The sequence below is a fragment of the Atractosteus spatula genome, chromosome 6, assembly GCF_055471065.1.
Source record: "Atractosteus spatula isolate fAtrSpa1 chromosome 6, fAtrSpa1.hap1, whole genome shotgun sequence".
Taxonomy (NCBI): domain Eukaryota; kingdom Metazoa; phylum Chordata; class Actinopteri; order Semionotiformes; family Lepisosteidae; genus Atractosteus; species Atractosteus spatula.
The window spans coordinates 38,922,026-38,943,740 of record NC_142711.1 but is presented as its reverse complement, the minus strand read 5'-3'; the positions used below and the strand labels follow the sequence as shown (position 1 = coordinate 38,943,740).

General features: G+C 36.1%; 1 protein-coding gene across 3 annotated transcripts in view; it reads left to right on the top strand.

The window, feature by feature from the left end:
* The window catches only part of rsu1 (Ras suppressor protein 1), a 77,067-nt gene extending 62,016 nt beyond the window's left edge, over nucleotides 1-15,051 (top strand). For 2 of the 3 annotated variants that reach the window (XM_088918518.1, XM_088918519.1), the window contains exon 9: nucleotides 13,920-15,051. In XM_088918518.1, the coding sequence (XP_088774644.1) occupies nucleotides 13,920-14,022 (103 nt within the window). In that variant the 3' untranslated portion in view covers nucleotides 14,023-15,051. The remainder of the gene's footprint in view (nucleotides 1-13,919) is intronic. The other variant, XM_088918517.1, reaches the window with a different exon arrangement.
* Nucleotides 15,052-21,715: the final 6,664 nt, after the last annotated feature.

Here is a 21,715-nt window from a genome sequence, read left to right as displayed (position 1 = left end):
GTGGTGTGCCATGAAAATGATGCAATTCAGAGTGTCATTTCAAGCAAGTGCCAGCAAAAGCACTAGGACACCCGAAGAAAGATGTAAATCCCAATGATAAAAAATCTATATTCTACAGCTGGTTCATAACGGCTGGTCCACATGAGCATGTATTAATTGCATGTAAATCTTTTGGATGAAAAGTTTTTGGATATGAGCAATTATTATTACTACTGTTTTTCAGCTCACCTCAAAAGTTATTGGGAGAGCATATTCAATTCAATTCAATTTTTATATAGCGCCTTTCACAACAAAGTTGCCTCAAGGTGCTTAACAAAGCAAGTGACCAAACATGTTGTGAATACAGAACAGAAAAGACCAGAAAACAACAGAGGAGTGGAACCAAAAGCTCCTTAGTAAGGAGAAAAACCTCTAGGGGTCCAAGGTCAACTGGCTGCCCAATCCCTTTGGGATTAACATTATACAATTAAAAAAAGGAATAAATGAATAAGGGTATTAATCCATCCATCATGTCTTCTGTATGTCAGTACTCTATGCAGATCTCTGTAGACCAGCAAAATCCTTCTAAACAATAGCTATATCCATGATGTCCCTCTTGGATCCATGGCAGTGATGCAGCATACAACTCAGATGGTGCCAAGCCTGGGTGCCATCCAGACATGTGGGGAGGAGAATAGGACAGTTTGGTCAGAACAGATGTATCTACCTGGTGGGCCAACACAGAGACACACAATGGCATGTACAGCAGCACCAGCAGCCATGCTTGCAGCAGGCTATGATGTACGGTGTGAGTAGGCTAGGCTGAAGTAATAGGTTTTCAGTCTGGATTTGAAGACTGAGATTGCCTCGGCATCCCCTGCGATGGGAGATTGTTCCATAAGCTAGGGGCCCTGAAACTAAAGGCTTTACCACCAACTTGTTTTTTTATTAATGCGTGGAATATGAAGAAGACCTTCATTCTGTGATCTAAGCAGGCGACTTGGAATGTATACATTAATAAGTTCCATTAGATAGACAGGTGCCTGACCTCTGAGAACCTTGTAAGTAAGTAGAAGGATTTTGAAGTCCGCCGTGTACCTGACAGGAAGTCAATGAAGAGAGCTAAGTATGGGGGTTATATGGTTGTACTTTCTGCTCCTAGCAACAATTCTAGCTGCTGTTTTCTGAATTTGCTGTAAGGTGTTGAAAGAGTGATGGGTGCTCGCTGATAGTAGGGCATTGCAGTAGTCTAACGTGCTGTATACAAGAGCATGTATTAATTTCTCTGTCTCTTGAGTGGAGAGAAACTACCTTAGTTTTGCAATATTTCTTAACTGTAGGAAGCATGTTTTAGATACTGTTTTAACATGAGAGTTAAATGAGAGCCTTGTGTATAATGTGACGCCTAGGTTACGTGCTGAGTCTTTGAGGCAAATTTTTAAATCCTCTGAGTTAAGTGTTGAAGTTATAGTAGTCCTATCAGTATTGTTGCCTCCAAACAACAGCATATGATGATGACCCACATGTGTAGCTCTCGCTGTTACCCTGCATTCGTTCAAACCATCTGTGACAGAATTTGAGGATCTACAATATTGCAAATGTGACCCAAACATGATAACAATCCCACAGTCTCAACCACTGGAGAGTTATAACTGCTATTGCTCACTAAAGGTGATAGACTTAAACAAAGCATAGCATTTTAACCTTTTAGGTGTAATCATTCGAATATGTGATGTTGTGGTTCACATCTCTACCCCTGAATAAGGATTGTTTTTTTATTATCCTTGTAACACTTCTATGCACTTGAAATTGATCAAGCCCCTGATTATCTATAGAGACTTCAATCAGTTCTGAACGGCTTTCTGTTGTACTGTTCATTTCTAAGAAAAAATCATTAGGGAGTGGGATACATGTACAATTTGAATGAGCTTCATCCTTTACAGTGGCCAGGTCCTAATACCTAATTACACTAGGAGACAATCCTGGAATTATTTTTGAAATAGTTATTAATCATTGTTTGGCATGCAGCATTGTAAAATTGAATATACCACTGTGAAAAGGCTTTTTTATTATTTCACATGCAGGAAACCACTGATCATCCTACCAAAATACTCTCCAGGTGTTTTATATAATAGACATCTTCTTAATGAAAACTGATCTTTGTTGCATTATGCATGCGGTCCTATAATGCAGAAGATACTTCTGCTATGCATTATCAAGACTGGTAATATATACCAAAACTCACTTTAATCCCATTAATAGGAATGGGGAGCTTATTGTAGTTAAAATAAAATTAAAGGTATAAAGAGCAATATGGGTAACTCAGTATTTGTTCAGTAAGCAGCAGATATCAGACACTCACTCTGCATACGCAAGCATATATCAGAATAAGATATATGCTTGCTTGTAATTATGATTAATTAAAGTAGTTGAATGAATATTAGACATTCACAAGTATACATGGCCCTGTGTTTACTTGGCCAAAAGCTGCTTCATTCTCTTTTAGAATAAGTTCATGAGAGAGGATGGTAAGAATAGGTGTTCATTCTAGAATGATAGGAGAATTTTTGTATTCGTGAAGCACAATGTTGTAGTAACAAGCTGTCTTTATTGATTCTTTCTGCTTTTATTAGCTAGATGCTGTATTCCCTCATCACCTGGGCATTGTCTGTTGAACGGTTCTGAACTTAGTAAGGGCCCAGACCATGGAACCTTAAAGAGACAGTCCTGTTCTACTTACTCATAAAATGTCGCACAGTCACTGGGAGTGACTTAATTGTAATCATTGTTTCGCCATCAAACTGCCTTATACTTGCAGGAGATTTGTTTCTTTTGATTTAGGAAATTCCTTGTGTTTATTATCTGACCAGTCTAGTTCTCTGATTTGCCTCCACTATGCCATGTATCTCCCACTCATTTCTTCAGACTGTTAATAATGACCAGACACATTGTTATAGTTTCAGTGGTATTTTTAATACCGCTTTGTTATTCTCGATTCTAATTACAATATATATGATTTCGTTTTAAGGCTTGAGGCGTCTGTTCAATTGCCCTACTGAATAAAGTGTTTGAATTAAACCGGTTGAACAGTTGACAGTATTCACGTTTGCTAATTCACGTTTTTATTTCGTTATTAATATAACTTAACATTGAATATGTTAATATAGTGTACATAATACTTCATCATGCGTGAATGCGTCAAATTAAAAATAAAACGTTTACAAAGAAAGTGTATTACAGTAATACTACCAGCTATATAAATACATATATTTAGATTCTTAAATAAATATCGTTATTAATTTCTTTAGATATGCGATTCCATATTATATTCCCTATTAATCAAATTTTAAAAAGTATGCGTGTTTTAACTGCAATAACGAGCGTAAATATTCATAGGAAAGGTTAAAACATTATAACTTTTTATGAAGTATGTAAACCTAATATAGTCAGGAGCACGTAAATACTTATATGTTAGAGTATTTCATTCAGTATGTAACCGAATGAAAAACTTTGATGCTTAAAATATTTAGGAAGAAGGTGGAATACTGGTGTGTATTTTTTATTTAAACTACCAATACCAGCCATATACAGTTTACACAAGGAACAAGTAGTAGGTTTATTCCATGCTGAAAAGAGAAGAAAGAAAACACGTTTCGGTCGTGGAGCCTTCTTCACATTTTCTTTCTTCTCTTTTCAGCATGGAATAAACCTATTACTTGTTCCTTTGCAGCCTACACATGCTGACGCAGCTACCCACCTGAACTACAGTTTATGAAGAAAAAGGTATTCTGGTGTGTATTTTTAAATTACCAATACCAGCCATATAAAGTTTACATAATATATTTATGTTCCTAAATTAATATCATTTATGATCTTCAGACACATTATGCTCCTCTTCTTTTTATGCTCAGCTACTAAAATTTCCCTGTAGTTGTAAAATTCCATATTAATATTCAATATTAAGCGGATTAAAACATGCACAGTAAAGAGATTAAATGATTAAATCGTTTCACAACCTGTGCACCACGAGTGCCCCTGTCAGTCATTTTGGCCAGCCAATCACATACTGCGGTACACCGCGGTGAACTGTAGATAATTTTGTGCGGTACGGGGTTATACCATGCATTTTGAATGGCTGCATCTGTATGTGCAGAAAATAGTAATGTATTTACATTTCCAAAATTTAGAGGTGGTGATGAGCCCTTACCTTCATCTTAATTTTGAAAAAAAGACTGGTGGATGATGCAGAAATTAAACGCCATTTCTGTGAGAACTTTTGTTATAGCTTTATTTAGAAGCTGAAATCTAAAAGAGTAGGTTAATAGCTGCCTTTTTACTATTTAATTAGTTCCTTACTTGATGGTCCCATCAAATGTTTGAGGAGTTATTGTAGTTATTTCTGCTCAGTAGCCAACCAGAAAAAGCTAAGAATTCTGGAGCCACACACCTGAGGAAAGGATGCCACCTATTGCTCCATTTGCACCACTTCCATGAGATAGACCTCATGGAATAATCTCTCAGCTGAATCTCATAAATAGAAGTACGCATAACAGGATGTGGATAGTATAAATTACTGCTGCAAGATAAGGGTGCCAAACTAAAACTCTGCTCCTAAGGACCTTTGTGAACTGAACTCTTCAGTGTAATTTAAGCAAAGGTGAATTTTATGTACATTGTGTTAAGTTTAGGTTTTATGCTTAATATACTGTCTCTTTTATCACAGCAAGCAATAGAATAGAAATCTAAATTGAAGTCTGAGAGATAGAATTGATTGAAATAACATTAATGGTTTTCCAGCTAACTGGATTTGCATAATGAGCCTTCTCCACAGATGCTTTCATGTTACTTTTACAGATTTATCCCACAGCTCCCCCTAACTTGTAATCAGTTTCTCAAGCTCTGTCAGAAAAGGAACGGTCTGCTGATTTTTTTTTATTTTCAGCTTCCCAAAAATGCAAAATAGGGCCAATTTAAACATGAGACGAAAGATGCATGCATTGCAGAGAATCCATTTAAAGGCTTGTTTGACATCTGAAGCTGAATAGCTGATGTAAGATTCAAGAAAATATTACCACCCCGAATTAAAACAAAACAATCCAAAAGCAATTTTAGTGTGTTGGAACTGTGTGCACTTATCGAATGTTTTTGTTGTTTTGTCAACAATTTTGTTGCTTTGAATTTGAAGACATAAGCCAGTTTCAGCAATTCATAGTAGTGAGCAGTTTTCAACTATTTGATTTTGTATAATAGTTGAATAAGGTGTAGCTTTTTTAATGAAATATTACCTTTAACAACATTGTTTTCATATTCTAAAATGTCATGACTGTGGTTATGGCTGTTTGGAAGGAAAAACTAAAATAGAGAGATTGCAGCCCAATTTGAAGTTTTACCCAGTGCTCTCTCTAAGTGAGGTTTATTAAACTGGCACTTTTGGCAATAGAAGTGCTTGAAGTAGAAAACCCAAGAAGTTTAAAACTAGTGCAAATGAGAAGGACCAAATCAGTGGTCTTCTCAAGCATATTACTGTACCTGCACTGTGCAGAGGTAAATAACTGAATGTTAGTCCTTCTAAGTAACATAGCTGTGGGAATGATATGCTGAAGGAGGCTTTCTCAGTCACTATAGACCAGACCAGATGAGTTACATCAAAATGAGCTGGGCACCAGTCGTCATCGCATGGACAGAGAAATGCAGAACCATTTAAATTAGAATGAAAAGGAGTAAAACCAAAAAGAGAACCAAAGGAAAAAACACAAAAATCAGTCAGGTAATTAAGTGTTTATCTAAATGCTTGGAGTATGTGAAACCAATTGCATAAAGGTAAAAGCCATCATTCTAGCAGGAAATGATAATGAAGAGTCATGGTTACGAATACAACATTTAACAGATACTGGGTTCTGGAGAGAAAGGAAAGATGGAAGAGAAACACTATACATACATACTATATATTATACATACTGTATATATTAAAAGTCAGCAGCCATATCAATAACTGAAGGTGAGTGGGAGTGAGCCTGGTCAGTACCTGGATGGGAGACCTCCTGGGAAAAACTGAGGTTGCTGCTGAAAGAGGTATTAGTGGGGTCAGTAGGAGGCACACACCCTGTGGTCTGTGTGGGTCCTAATGCCCCAGTATTGTGATGGGGACACTATACTGTATAAAGGTTCTGTCCTTCGGATGAGACATAAAGCCGAGATCCTGACTCGCTGTGGTCATTAAAAATCCCAAGGCATTTCTCGAAAAGAGTAGGGGTAATACCCCAGCATCCTGGCTAAAATGTCCCATTTATGAATTGGATTCATCAATCTGCTCTGCTCCCCACTGATAGCCGATGTGCAGGTGGATACTGCAATTGGTGGTGGTGAAGGGTAGTCCCCATTACCTGTAAAGCAATTTAAGTGAAATGTCCAGAAAAGTGCTATACAGTATATGTGTTATTATATGAGTTATTATTACATCAAAAAGAGCACAGGAACATGACCTAGGTCAACTGATGTTCTCAGAATCTACTGTATATGAGTCAGCTTTATAAAAAAAACATTCAAAAGCCATAGTCCTAAGAGTATGCTACAGATACAAATACAGATATTATAATTTTCAAATTTCTGTGGCATAAATATGAAGGAAGAAATGTTTTTTGTAGGAGACTTCAGCTTTCCTTACATAAACTAGGAAAGCTAGTAAGAATGTAAGCAGCAGAAACTGAATGGTTGCTGTAAGTAGTGAATTGATTCAAACAGAAAGTGACAAACTTTAGTGTCACTCAAGTGACAAAAACAGGTGAAGGGACCAGTAGGCAACTGTACTCATACAAAATGGAAATTCTTGAAAGATATTCTGCTTGAAGCACAAAACTAAATCAACGGTTAGAAAGCAGTGGCTATAATTGTTTCAATGATTCAGGTCGAAGAAATACAAGGAGTAAAAAAGCACTATATCCAACAATTAAAAATTAGTATGATTCACTGAATATATGAAAATGAATAAAATAAATTACAACTATTACAAAATTATATTTAAAGGATGAAAGAGAGAAGGGAGTTCTGCGCAGGCTAAAACAAATGTTTTTTCTCTGTATTGAAGCAGCAAAAAATGTTTAATAGATGTAGGAAATCACACGTAGAACTTGTGAATATTGAGACTATTGTATTTAGATTTACAGAATCCTTGTGAAAAACCTTCTGAACTTCCTAAACTTTCCTGAATATGTTCAGTTTTTTTTATAAACAGTCAAAACAGTGTTATAAACTGTAACCATTTCTATTTGGCGTTCAAGGTAATAAGCTTGGTTAGATTGAGAATTGGTTAATAAAACAATAACGATAAGGGGTGAATGCTCCAGCTGGCAAGATATGATTGGTTTGCAGATCCTATCAAAATAGGAGGATTAGCAAACAGAACTTGCCAAGGAAATGCCAAAATATCTACCAATAAACTTCTGGTAGATGAAGTTTAAAGTGGAGATTATTACATTCTTTTTGCAAAAACAAACATGAACTATAGAGTATTGGGATACATAGTTAAAAGTATATAGTTTAAATAAATGTATGTTATGTAAAAAATGTATTTAGAAACAACGGTGAAACATGAACCAAAAATTACCAGTAGTAACTCCATGGAAGTGCCTTTCAAGCTTACAACAGGTTATACTTTTTTACACAGAGGGTGGTTGGGAGCAAAATGGTGTTGAAGACAATATACATGCTTTTCTCAAGAAATGGCTCGAAGACATGCTCAGATCTTACCAGGTGGCTTCTTGTTATTTGTAATATTTCTTGTGTTCTTGTGTTTCACAGTTAATTTGCACAGGGGATGTGGTTCACAACTACTGATCACTGTTTGGTGATGTTATGCAGAAGCTAAACTTTCTTTCTAGGGGCATTTCCAATTTTAGCTTCTGGGATGCCATATTTTACAGCTGTTACGAATGAGTAAAAAATAGAGCCAGTTGAATGGGCAGTTTATTTTATGTGAGTGTGTGTCATCTAGGATTAGGTTACACAAACCCATATACACTGAAGAGTGATCCCAGGATAGAGATAGGACTATCCTCTCAAGGAGCCAGTTAGGGCTCATCCACTGAAAAAGCTCTGCCTCTGTTGTTCTTGGGCTCCACAGGGGGCTATAGAATCTGCCACACATTCAACACAATTCAGAGTGGCCAAGTAAGAAGAGGGATTACTTTTAACACTGCAGAGGAGTCAACACTGGGCCCAGTGTGAAGTCTGCGTGCTTAATGGCTGTACAGATCACAGCACAGGTTCATCCCCTCAGTGAGCCATAAGCTGAGAGAAGGCTGCTTCTTCAGACTCTAAGGACATAGAAAAAAGTTTTACAATCAGGGTTATCACAGATTGGAAAAGTTTTTCTCCTTTCATCGTTTTCCCCCAGTTCTTTTCAGAAACTTTTACAGGATTTCATTGTCAGCTGTGCCTTCGTCCAGTTGCCACATGGCCAGGCATTGTGTAATTCAATTTTGCATTTTTTTTAGCTTTACCAAAGAAAAAAGCTTTCATGTTTATTATGCTGCATTCTAGTGGGACTGAAAATAAAACTCAGAAGATAGGAAAGTTTAAAAACCTTGTTTCTGTTTTTTATTTTACTCTTGTATACACTCTGCTCTGCAGTACGTCTATGGCAGAGTTGCCATGTGCTATGTTGAGTTGTATAAAGACCTGTACTGTGTTTTAGCAACTAAAACAATGCTTTAATGAAGTTAGGAAACATTAAGGTTTTTCTCTTCCGAGTATTTGATACACCATCAATAAAAAAAACTGAGATATTACTTATACAAGCAGTTTTGTTTGAGGTGACAGCGTAATTTGAATGTCACTCATATTGGCAAGTAAGTCCTTCTAGCTTTGCAACTCATCAGTCTTTGGTGGGTAGAGGGTTTCCTGGATTCACTGCTCAACTGGCTTGTCATGGTCTGTATGGGTCCTTAGCAAGGTGTGACACACATTTTGATTTCTGTGTTCCTTTGGGCCCAGAATATTTCACCAAAATACCATGAGGCAAATCACAGGTTAGGAGACTAGATCTTGAGTAGCTTTATCATAGAGCCACGCGGGACACTCCAGTGACTCCATGTCCTTCAGTATAACCATGGCCAGCTGTGGGAGTTTTACCTCAGTTAGGTTGTAGGTTTGATTAAAAGTCAAACTGATGACTGCAGGATCATCACTAAGCCAGTATTCTCCACACAAAAGTGTCTTAAAAAGCCAGCAAAAACTAAAAACAAACTTTTGTACAAAGTTTGTAATGATTTTGAGCATACCAAAAATATAGCAAAACGTTGTTTTTTCATTAACAAATGTAATAGAAGTTAAACTTTTAGTTATCGTGATGTAACTTATTTTATGTAGTTCCTCTAAAAAAGTATTGAAACAGCAAGGTCAATTTATTTTACAGTCATTTTACATTTGTGATAGTAAGATTATGAAATATTATGTACACTCTTTTATTTTGGGGTAATTCCTTGAATAGATTTAATCACAAAATTATACTTTGTGTTCAACCTAGTGATTTCAAATGACCTTAGCTATTATGACATGGTAATTTCAAGTAAAATCAGCATTTGGTTGTACTACCCACAACTCATTGAGCTCAGAACACTCTGTATGTGATTAAGATTTGGGATGCTTTGCCTTTTCTGCATCCTCCTTGGATTCTTATGTGTTATTGGGGTGTTCTGACACTGAAGTTTTTCTTCAGCATGTAAAGTTCATACTTAATTGGATTTAACTCTAGGAAAATTGACTTGGCCAGACCAAGATTTTCTCTTATTTTAAGTCCTTCAGCATGGGCTATATGTTTTGAGTAATTGTTATTCTGAATTACTGCCCAATAAGTATCAAAAGATTTTCATCTGCGTAAGCAGAAAGAATGTTTATGTAAACTAAAGAATGTTTATATAAATATTTTGTACCTGCCATCCATTAGTTTAATCATGAATAAATATGAGTGAGATAGTTCCAGATGTGGAAGCCTATGAAAATTTCTGGAAAAATTGAAAAAAGGGATTACCTGTAGTCATCATGGCAAGCAGTTTTGTTCACCACAACTATAACTGTCTTGAGCACTGTGCATCATTTAATTGACGAATAGTACATACAGAATTTGACCTGATTACCAACAAAATCACAGGCCTTGCCAATCTTTAATTCTTCCATAAAACTCAACATTTTATTTATGACTTTGTTGCAATAATGTTTTCTCACAGCTTTCCTAAAGCAATCCCTGAACAAGCTCCTGCTCTTGGTTTTAGACGTGCTTATTGTTGAGCCTCAGTATCACTGTAAAAGCCATCTATCAGGATTTCACTGTGCAATTTATACAAGCCTCTAAGCAGCTCTGCTCATGGCTGCACTGAATTCTTTTTCTAAGGCTTAGTCTTGTTTCCCTTTGAGGCATATCCTTGTCTGCTTTTTCACCTCATTGTATCTCTGGAAAGCAATACGAATCACAAAGAGCAACTTTGTAATGAATCCAACTACTTATGTACTTATGCATTATTTAATTTTTAAGAGATTTTTTTTTGCATTGGAAGAGAAGTACAAAATGTACAAAAGTACAAAATGGAACAGCCGACTGGCCTATGCCATTTTGCATAGGTGATGCTGGTGCAACTCAGATTAATTCTACCCCTGCCTTTTTGTACACACAGCCTACTGAGACTGTCTTATTGCCAGCCTCTGGTAAATATTTAATGTGAACTATATTATAACTAAAACCTTTGCTTGACATTTTGCTTATCTGCTTTTAGAATTATTTCTCAAATGACATGCTTTTATTACAAACGCTTAAACCTGCCAGCACTGCACGCACTTGTGTAGCTGCGTCCTGCATGCTGGCCGCCTTAATCACACAAGCTACTTTGTCAACATTTAATCAGTGCTACTTATTAGCGTGGCAGTGATGGCTGAGTAGCTATCCCAGTACCATCAATCACAGTCCAGCAGCTCAGCCATAGCCCTGATACCATTTCTCTCTGTCACATTTCTGAGCCCTTGGGCTTTCTGCTTAGGAATGAAACTCACTCAGCTGTAAACGGGCACTCTATCTCCGCAGCTCACCCCAATTTATGTAATTGTCTACTAGTTGTTTTTCCCCCCTCTACTGAATTACATTTTTTGCTTAAAAGAAGGCTTACAAGGAAAAAATGTCCATTTTGAGCAAACTGGAAAACAGTACCTCTTCTTTTCATGATTTTCATTATAAGATAATATCTCTATACTGCCTGTGTGTGTGCTCTGCAATGGACTAGCATCCCATCCAGAATATGCCATGTGCCATCTGGAACTCTAGGATAGGCTCAGGTAGGAATAAGTCTCTTTCTGATAAAGGATTGTTGAAGATTCCTACACAAAGCAGTTCAAATATGGGTCTCTCCTACCCATAGGATAATAATAATAATAATAATAATAAACTTTATTTAATATAGCACCTTTAAAGGTGGCTTCTCAAAGCGCTTTACAGAATGAGAACAACAATAAATAGAAAGAATACACAAGATAAAACACAATTACAATATACAGAGGAGACCGTGGATGGTGGTATTAGGAAAAGCAGAGGGGTGAAGAATGGAACCAGTTAAGTAAATACAGAAAATCAGAAAGCAATAAGGAAAGCTTGTCTCTTGCATCCTTAATAACAGGTGCACATTGGAATTACTAATATTGCCCTGAATGTCAAAGTGAATGAATGGTGTCAGTTGGAAGGTGTTCACAGTATATTTAAAAACCCATTCAAGCACTTAATATTCAGAATAAGAAATGCTTCCTCAGGTAATTCAAATTACATGAGTGCAACATGTTTCCATCTACATTTAATTGACCTACATCATGATAAGATATTGCTGGTGCAATGTTCATATGTTCTTAATGGCATTTTAGTTGTAAGTATTTTGTTGTAAAATGGGTTAATACCATTTAATCATACAAGATCCCTACTACTTTTGTTGTGTTGATTCACTGTTTCAGCTGTCAATCAGAACAGCTTTTGAAAATCAGGTGCATTTTTAATTACCTGATTTCACATTACTCTTGCATTATAATAAAATAGTAAGATGAAAGAAAAACACAGCCACAGAGGAAAAACTGCTTATTTTCACTCAGTGCTATCGTATTTAGTCCATCATGTCTCTAGGATGAACCTTGATTTGAGCAGAATTTCATACTCCAAGAAGAAATTACTTAAAACACAATTTTAGGAAAACTATTATCAAATATTGAGTATATGAATGCACTTTTAAATGCAAAGCTAATTAAATAAAATGGTGCTCAAGACAGTTCAAAAATAGTTGTGTCCCTGCATATTAGGTTGTTTTAGAAATGCATTTTTCTTATTTTTCAATGAAATGATTAATAGTGCTTTTGTAAAAGGCAGTAAAAGTACTATTAATAACATAAAAGTGTGTTATTACTTTTAAGAATTCAATAATAATAACAATGGTCATCTCAGGCCTTTTTGATATACTGTTGAACAAATGTAGCTAGTCAGAGACAAAAGTCTCTTTCTAAAACAAGGTTATTGGCTAATTTATATTTTCAAAATATACTTACATGTTAATAGCATTTATACGTATTTACATGTATAACAATATGTTACTTAGTTTATAAGTATATATATATACACCATAAAATATATAGTTTATGGTATATAGTTTAGTGAATAACCCTTTATCCGATAGTGACAATACCTATATAATGTATGTATCAATAAAGTAACTTCTGCTTTTTATAAATACTATGCAAATATGGTCTAACATATTTTAATCTAAAAAGATTATGAACTGAAGATGCAAGATGATCTGTTATAAACTCCAATTATTAGTAACGATTAACAGCCCTGTTGGATCAAAAACAAGACGAGACAGAGATATTCCAGAACCAGGATTGAGAATCAGTATAATGGCTTTTTTGTGAGATAAGGATTTGACAGACATTTTGAGCCCTGTTGAACATTGGTGGTATGAGCTGTGACTTCTAGTGCTCACAAAGCAGGTAACGGGCACAGACGTATACAGGCTCTATAAAAGGAAAGGGACAGAGTCTCCCTAGACAGGATCTTAACCTTGTGCAATGCATGCATCACAGATAGCTGATATTGTTTCTAATTAGGGTCTTCTACCCTCATTTTTACTGTTTACTGTGGTTTACTGTGATTTATGCAGTAAACCACCATTGCTCAACTCTGTTACTGACAAATATTAATAAAATGTCATTGAACTTGTAGCAAAAACAGCTCATAATTTTCTTGATAACTTTGTATATGTGTTGCAATTATAAGAGAAAGTTTCTAAAAGAAATTCAGTATAAAAAATACTTTTCTTTTATTCTTTTTTCAGCATGGAATAAACTTTTACTTGTTCCATTGCAGCCTATGCATGCTGATGCAGCTACCTACTTGAACTACATAAGAAAAGTTATTTTTCACTTGGATTTTATGCCACTACAGGACTTTTAACCTTGCAGTAACTTAACTGCAGATCCTTAAAGTTTAATATATCCAAGTGCAGCAGATCACATAAATAATTAAAGTTTAGCTGTAGCAACGTTTTGCAATCAGCTGGTCCAGGTGCCAAGTTTGACCACCCAAGTTTTTTAATGAAAAATCTTAATTTTTTACTTTCTCCTGTGTATTCTTCATATTCAGGTGTTTTACATAATAGTTCTTAGTATCACTGAAGACTAGATTCAGAAAATTTGCATTTCCCACATTTCTGTTGAGGCATGAAAATAAAATATTTGTATTGAAAAGACAGGACACAGTAAATGCTCCATATCTCTGCCAGTACATACTGCTTGACTTTCGGCAGGAATCCAGGAGGATTCATCTTCTCTTATCACGTATTAATACGGGTAGAAGAGGAATTTAACACAAAACAAAAAGGCCTTTTTCTACCCGTCTGTAATTAGTGCTTAATTCTTTCTTGCAGTCTTTATGGGAGGCACATGCAAGCCAACCCAGAGCCTCCAAAGAAGAGCAACGACAAGTCAAAGAAGATCAGCCGCAAGCCTTTGGCAGCTAAAAACAAATGAGGAGGAAGCCTCTTGTCACCAAGTGTGTCCTTGCATGTGCCTTGTCCTTTTCTGTTAATCAAGTATTGTTTTTCCTTCTTTCCTTTCCTTTTTACACCTTGTGTTTCGAGACCTATGCTAACCTGTTAACTGTATGCACCACACACTTATCAGTTTTGGTTTTGCCGTATTATCTTATTTCACTAAGTGGTTTAATTTCCAAACACTCTGTTTGGGGATGGGTTTTAAAAGGGTTTGTTACTGATGGATCTAGGTTTCTGGAGAGATTTAACTTGTGAAACAGTAAAGTTGGATTTCCTATGGTTGTTTAACATTTTCATTTTGTCTGGACATCACTGTCTATTGATTCCTTCTATCTCATAGCAATAGAACTACAACAAATATTTTTTTTCCTCCTGTTCAAGTGTTTCCCTGGGTATTCTCTTTATATTGTGTGCTGTAGATAGCATACGCCAGACCCGCATTAGGTGTACAGGGGACAATTGCAGCCATATATTGTAAAAAGAAAACCCTAAGACAAAACAGGAAAACAAATTGGGTGTAACCAAGAAGAATATTCTCATACCTAAACTGTCATGGCAAGAGGTCCATTATAGTTTACAAATATACTGAGAGGCATTACAAAAGCAACAAATGCGTTGGTTGCAATACTCATTTGTTGCGTTTTTAATGCCTCTCGGTATATTATTCCAAAGCCTTCAAGAGGAAATGTGAAAGTTTATTTTTGACATTTTAAATACATATAGATTTATAAATGTTATGTAATTTTAAAACTTTGTTTTTTTGATACCCCTTTAAGGCAAGAAGAACATCAAGAAGCAAGAATAACAAATTTGAAAAACAAAAGCAGTGATTGTGCCACATTATTAAATGTTTATATAGAGGTCAAAACCATTTCATAATTCTGTATGTTAATTGTAGTTATTTATATCCAGGTCACTTTTATTATTGTACTGTATCAGACCACAAGTATATGGTAATATGTTTATGGATTTTTTGTCTGTTTTAAATAAACTTCTACTGGTTTGATTTTTGTTGAATTTGAGATTTTGTTGTTTTTTGTTTTATTAACATTCTGATTTATTAGTAATTCCACAACTATTTAAATTCCACTGGACAAACTTACCCATTTTAAAAATTATTTATTACATGAATACTGTGAAAATATTTCTCATTCGAGCTTGACAGATTTTTTTAACCTTTATAGACGTTTCCTTGTTTTATTTCTATGAATATCAAACTACCAAAATAAGAAATAAATGCAATGTTAAAAATTGGTTTTACTGTATTTTCTGTAACATCACGCAGAAGACCATAGAATCAGGTTCAGTGTGAGGATGTACAACTTATATTGGAATTATTCTTTTAATTTTTATGTATTATTTTTAACTTAATGTTGTACTCCTACTGTATTTAAGGTCAGAATGCACCTTCTGCTGTGGCTGTCTTCACTCTGTGCCCCATTCACCTGTTCTCTACGTAGTTTTTTTATCCTGTTTTGTGGCTGAACACTCTCCATTTCTCCCTGACAAGAACTTCATGTTTTTTTATATGATGTGATGCATGGCTGTCTTACAGTACTGGGGGCCTGGGTTCAATTTCAGACTTGGGGCACTATCTGCATGGAGTTTGTATGTTTTCTCCATGTTTGTGTGACCAAAGACAGACCAAAGACATACAGATAGGTTAAGTGGCTTCTGGGAAATTTGGCCCTGGTGTGATTGTGTTTGTGTGCGTATACCAAGATAGGGCAGTCTCCCCCACAACTCTGTATTGAATTAAACCATTAGAAAATGAATGCACTGTATAGATTATCTAAGTGTGAAGAGGGTGTTGACTCTGTAGCCCCAGACAGCAGCTAACAAATTTCATAGCAATGTTGCTGTTATTTCAAGTTACAATCTGACTTGAAGGCATGGGAATAAAAATCTCTTAAAATTAAAACTGCTAATTACACTACAAAAAAATGTGATCAGGATTTGGAAATTTGTATTTAGGTCAGTGGTTCCCAATCCTGATCCTGGGGCCCCACACTGATTTTTGTTCCACCTGACTGGCTAAGTAACACAGTATGAAACCCAGCATTGCCCCTGTCTTGGGGGCTAAAGGCACTTCTACTAGGCAAAAGGACTAAACAGGGACCAGTGCACATTGACAGGGATATACTGTATAAACAGCACTCCCAGGCAGGCATCAGTAGGACTTAACACAACAATCTGTGGAAAATCTCAGTGTTGTACAACTCCAGGGTCAATATTTCTTTTTTTTTCACACCTTCATTCTAAATGACCCATTTGAGCCAGCCATTAGCTTAATTGGATCATTTACAACACTATTCTATGATCTTGAATTAAAGCACCCTAGAAAACCTGGGTTCTGGACCCTGGGGACTGGAATTATGCACCCATGATTTACATGTGAAGTCTTCAATCCAGATGAGTACAGAGTCCCTGTTCAACAGATTTTACAGACACCCATGAAATTGCTGGTTTCTAAAGACCCGGAACAATTTAGCTGTGATCAATTCAATAGGTAATCTGTTACAAAAATCAGAAGATCATTAAAGATCATTTGGAAACTTCAGCTCTCGGTAATTGTAATTGTAATTGAACAAATTATATCGTTAATTGATAAATGATTTTTAAAGGCTTATTTTAGAGTTTACTCCTCTCCAGGGTCTCCAGGACCAGAGTCAAGAAAGCCTGAAATATCCTATATTTCATTGTCACAGATTTGTGGTTTGACCCTTGCCGAGGAATATACAAGATATTTGCATAGGCTTTTCTCAGCACCCTACCACTTGTAGTCCTGTACCATGCTGCCAGAATATAGCACTCTATGTTGAAGGGTAGAATTTATATTGAGAAACCACTTACATGGTATTAAAATGTTTTCTTAATATGTGAAAGTTCCCTGCATAACACATTTGCTGTGTTTAAAATTAAACTTTGTAAAGCTAACAAAAATACTGTTTTTAAACTCCACAGGAACATTCACCCTGGAAGGGCTCCTGGCACTCTTTAATTATTACAAATAATTGGATTTCCAGCAACTGACCTTTCAACACATATGCCTGATAACAAGAAATATTAAAATTAAAGATGTGTAGTCTGCTCTTTATCTCTGCATGGGTTTTCCTGGTGGATACATTTTCCAGTCCATCGGCTGTTTATTTTTTTAGAACAGTAATATTAATTTTCACACACACAGTTACATCTGTGGCCCTTCAAGTATTTAAAGTAAAGACAACAGTTCACAACATGTAATACCCCAGAGGGTCTCAAAGTGTTTTAAACAAAGGAACTGGGAAACACTGGAATGTCTGGTCTAGAGGAAAGAACACTGGTTATTGTTCCATCAACAAATTTCCAGTACTTATCAACTTATGCTGGTGGTAATGCTCCTGCCTACTCCACATAATGGCAGGAATTTCTTAGACAAAAGACACTGCTCTTTACCAAACACCGTTTTCTAGATCATAAGGATTACAAACTCTGCAGATCTTTGTAACCAAAGATCAAACTGGATGTACTCAGGAAACCCAAACATATATAACATGTTTTAAACTTCCTTGCATTTCAGAATAATATTAAAAATACTGCTGCTTGAATGGTTTTGCTCCTGACTATCAGTGAACTGCTCAGCTATACTGTACATATACATGTAATTTGTGCTTTTGGCCCTCTTTCTGTTCCCAATACCAGGCTCTGAACACTGAAAGAATGAGCTTTCTGTTCATTGAATGCTTTTTTTGTACAGCACCTTGGGATTAAAAGCACTATATTAAACCAAGTTTGCTTTTAAATTCATGAGATAATAATAATAATAAACTTTATTTTATGTAGATCCTTAAAAGGTGGCTTCTCAAAGCACTTTACAGAATGAGAACAACAATAAATAAAAAGAAGAAAGATAAAAACACAATGACAATATACAGAGGAGACATGGATGGTGGTATTAAGAAAAGCAGAGGGGTGAAGAATGGAACCAGTTCAGTAAAGGCTCTTCTAAAGAAGAAGGTTTTGAATCTGGATCTGAAGGAGTTTAGAGAATGTGACTGTCTGATATCCTTGGGCAGAGAGTTCCAGAGCTTGGTGGCATAACAGGAGAAGGCCCTGTCACCCATACAATGTAGACGGGCTTGGGGGACAGTAAGGAGGGCAGAATTTGAAGAGTGGAGGTTGCGAGGTGGGGAGTAGGGCAATAATAGTTCAGACAGGTACTGAGGTGCCAAGCCATGCAGAGCCTTATAGGTGAGCATGAGCATGAGGATTTTAAAGTCCACACGGAATTTAAAATATTTTTATGAATTACTCACATTCTATTGTTTGCTTCTTGGGATGGTGTTATACAAATGCAAGGAATTCTTATTGTAATGTATTACTATAATAATGGAACAGGTAACTTTTTTTTTCCATGCTGGAAAAAAGGAAACAACATTTTGACTGTGGAGCCTGTGGAATACTGTACAATAATTATTACTTTCATGTATTACTTTAATATAAAAATGCATAACTACAATGCAATATAAAAATCCTTGCATGCTATTTTTTCTAGACACCTGTTAGCATATTCTTCCATTATTGTAAACAAGAATAATGTATACAAAAGTTCTATAAAATTTATAAAATTAAACATTTTGGAAAAGGGTGATTTCAGTTTTCAGAGTATTTGTGCTCCAGATAAAATGAGGACACACGGAGATTTTAACAGATGTTTTGGATGAAGGTTGAATATTAACCTTGCTTACTTCGGTTCTCCTACAACTACAGTATCTCAGTTCCTCAATGTCCTGTTATTTCTTTCAACTCCTCCCACCTCCCCATCTTCACCCTTCCAGCAGCTTCCTAGATCATTCTTCAGACTGCTGTTCCATCAGCTGGACCAAACAACCTCTAATGCAATTCATCACTCTATTGTATTCATCAGAGTACAATGCAGCCTAACTACTGGAATTAGTCAGTACAATGTACTTGTGGTTTAAAATCTCTATGTCATCATGTTAATTCTCATCCAGTAAATCGCACAGAAGGTGCACCATTACAGTCAGTTTTGTAAAAAACACTTTGCTATTGTTTGCCTATTTAACCAATTACATTCTTTACTACTTTAACGGTCTGTCACCACTAACTAGTACATAACCATAACATTATAAGATTTGTTTTCTGGATCTTTTTACAAATGTACACTATTTGCAGCAGATTTCAAAGAAAGAGCTGTTGTTTAGTATTTTCATAATAACTTTAAAGAGTTAAAAAAGGCATGGCAGGCAAGGACTATTGTGATCATATTTATGTGGAAACACAAGAGTTAGAATTTATATACACACATGAGTTATTTAGCTAGAGCAACAACAGACATTTCATGTGTTGTGTTATATTCACTATGTAAGATAACAATGAATCAATATGAAAAATTGGTTTTCTGTTCTCCCACAAATTATATTTTGGGAACTGCAGTTGGGTTTGCCTTTAAAAACAAAAGAAAGGTTACAAAAAAGAGGAGGCCATTCTGCCTATTTTGCTTGTTCGGTTGCTAATAGCCTATTGATTCACAGATCTCAGCCAGTCATTTCTTTTGCTTCAGCAAGTCTGGTCAGCTCCAGTCCCTAAGGTATTACAGAACTTTTCTGCCAAATAATTCTTTAAAATTTTATCTTTTCTGGTCAAATTAAATAAATATATAAAGTGTTGATTGGAAGCAGCCTAATCAAACTGCTTATATTGTGGCATTTTTGGACAAAGATGGCCACCTTTGTTAAACCATTTAACCAGTTGTCCTTATTTACTCATTTACTTATTTGAAGGTTTGTAAGGAAATTACTGTCTCTCCAGGAAAAATGTTATTATGTGAACTGTACCTCACCATTAAAATGGTTCTTCCCTGGCCTTTGAAAACAATTGATTTGTTCAAGCACTGTTTAAATGCAATCGAAATCCAACAAAGCACTTGAGTTCTGTGTGCAATCAATTACTGCCTTTTGTTGTTTTTTTCTAGAGAACAAGCCATTTTTTCCTCTTTGTGTACCTCACTATTTCAAGGACAACATTACCAACACAAACCAGTAACATTGATTTTTACTGTGTGATTTATGAAGGTGGAGGTCCAATGCATGGGACCAGCTTTGAAGATCCTCTTCAGACACTCCAACCCCCTCTGTGTGACAGTACTGGCCCTGTGCAGAACTGTGTTAAGGCTGTAGGGCTCCATACGCCACAATGTGTCTGTCTGTTGTAATGTACAGTTTAGCAGACTGGTTAGGGAGTCTGCATTCCGCCTATTTTGCTTGTTCTGTTGTAGCCACCTGGCTGCTAATCCCTAGGGTGCTCTTGGATAGAACATAATTTTAAATTGCTCTTAAACTAAAATAAATTAATGTTAATTAGTTGTCAAACCTTTGTTGAAGTGATACTGTTGGTTATTTCTTCTGTGCATTAAAAAGTTTACAAATCACCTGTGAAAAGAATATTTCTGTAATTATTTATCCAGTTTACTTGAAAATCAAAAGATACATACAGTAGATGGGATTACAGATATGTGCATGACAATGATTAAAAAAAGGCATTTTCCTCTTTGAGATAATAGCGTTAATTTTCGTGGAAGTGATTGTATACTTTACAACCATCCTGTTTAAATCACACTGATCAGCTGTTGTTCATCATCCCTGATGCTGATCAGAGCATAGAATGTGTTATTTGTGTGAGTGATTTAATCTTAGCAAGTCAGTGTGAATCAGGATGCTATGGACAGTTACAACTTAATAATGAGTTACTACAAAAAAATGAATTAAAATGTATTTTAGATTATTTTTTTATATTGGTAATTCATCAAAAGGTTATGCTGTGCATGGTAAACAAGCAAAACATATTAATCCGTCTATCCATTTTGTAACCCACTTAAGCACAGGGTCGCATGGCATCCAGCAAGCAATGGGTGCAAATTGGAACACACACTGGACGGGACACCAGTCTATCGCAGGGTAGACATACATTCAGAAGTGGCCATTTTAAAGAAGCCAATAACCTATCAGTATAGCTTTGGTCTGTGGGGGGAAACTGAAGGACCTAAAAAAAACACACACTAACACAGGGAGAACATACAAGTTCCACAAAGATTACATTCCAGAAAATGAACCCAGGAGTGTAAAGCAGTACTTCTAACCACTGTGCTTCCCCCAAAACATTCGGTTGCAGTTCAGCTTAGGGAAAATTATTATAATAATAAGTGCTTACACTAACAATTAATAATTACAATAATAATTATTGCTTACACTTATATAGCACTTTTCTGGACACTCCCCTCAAAGCACTTTACAGGTAATGAGGACTCCCCTCCACCACCACCAATGTGCAGCCCCACCAGGATGATGCGACAGCAGCCATAGTGCGCCAGAACGCTCATCACACATCAGCTATCAGTGGGGAGGAGAGCAGAGTAATGAAGCCAATTCATAGATGGGGATTATTAGGAGATCCTGATTGGTAGAGGACCAATGGGAAATTTGGCCAGGACGCCAGGGTTAAACCCCTACTCTTTCCAAGAAACACCCTGGGATTTTTAATGACCACAGAGAGTCAGGACCTCAGTTTTACGTCTCATCCGAAGGACAGCACCTGTTTACAGTGCAATGTCCCCGTCACTATACTGGGGCATTAGGACCCACATGGACCACAGGGTGGGCGCCCCCTGCTGG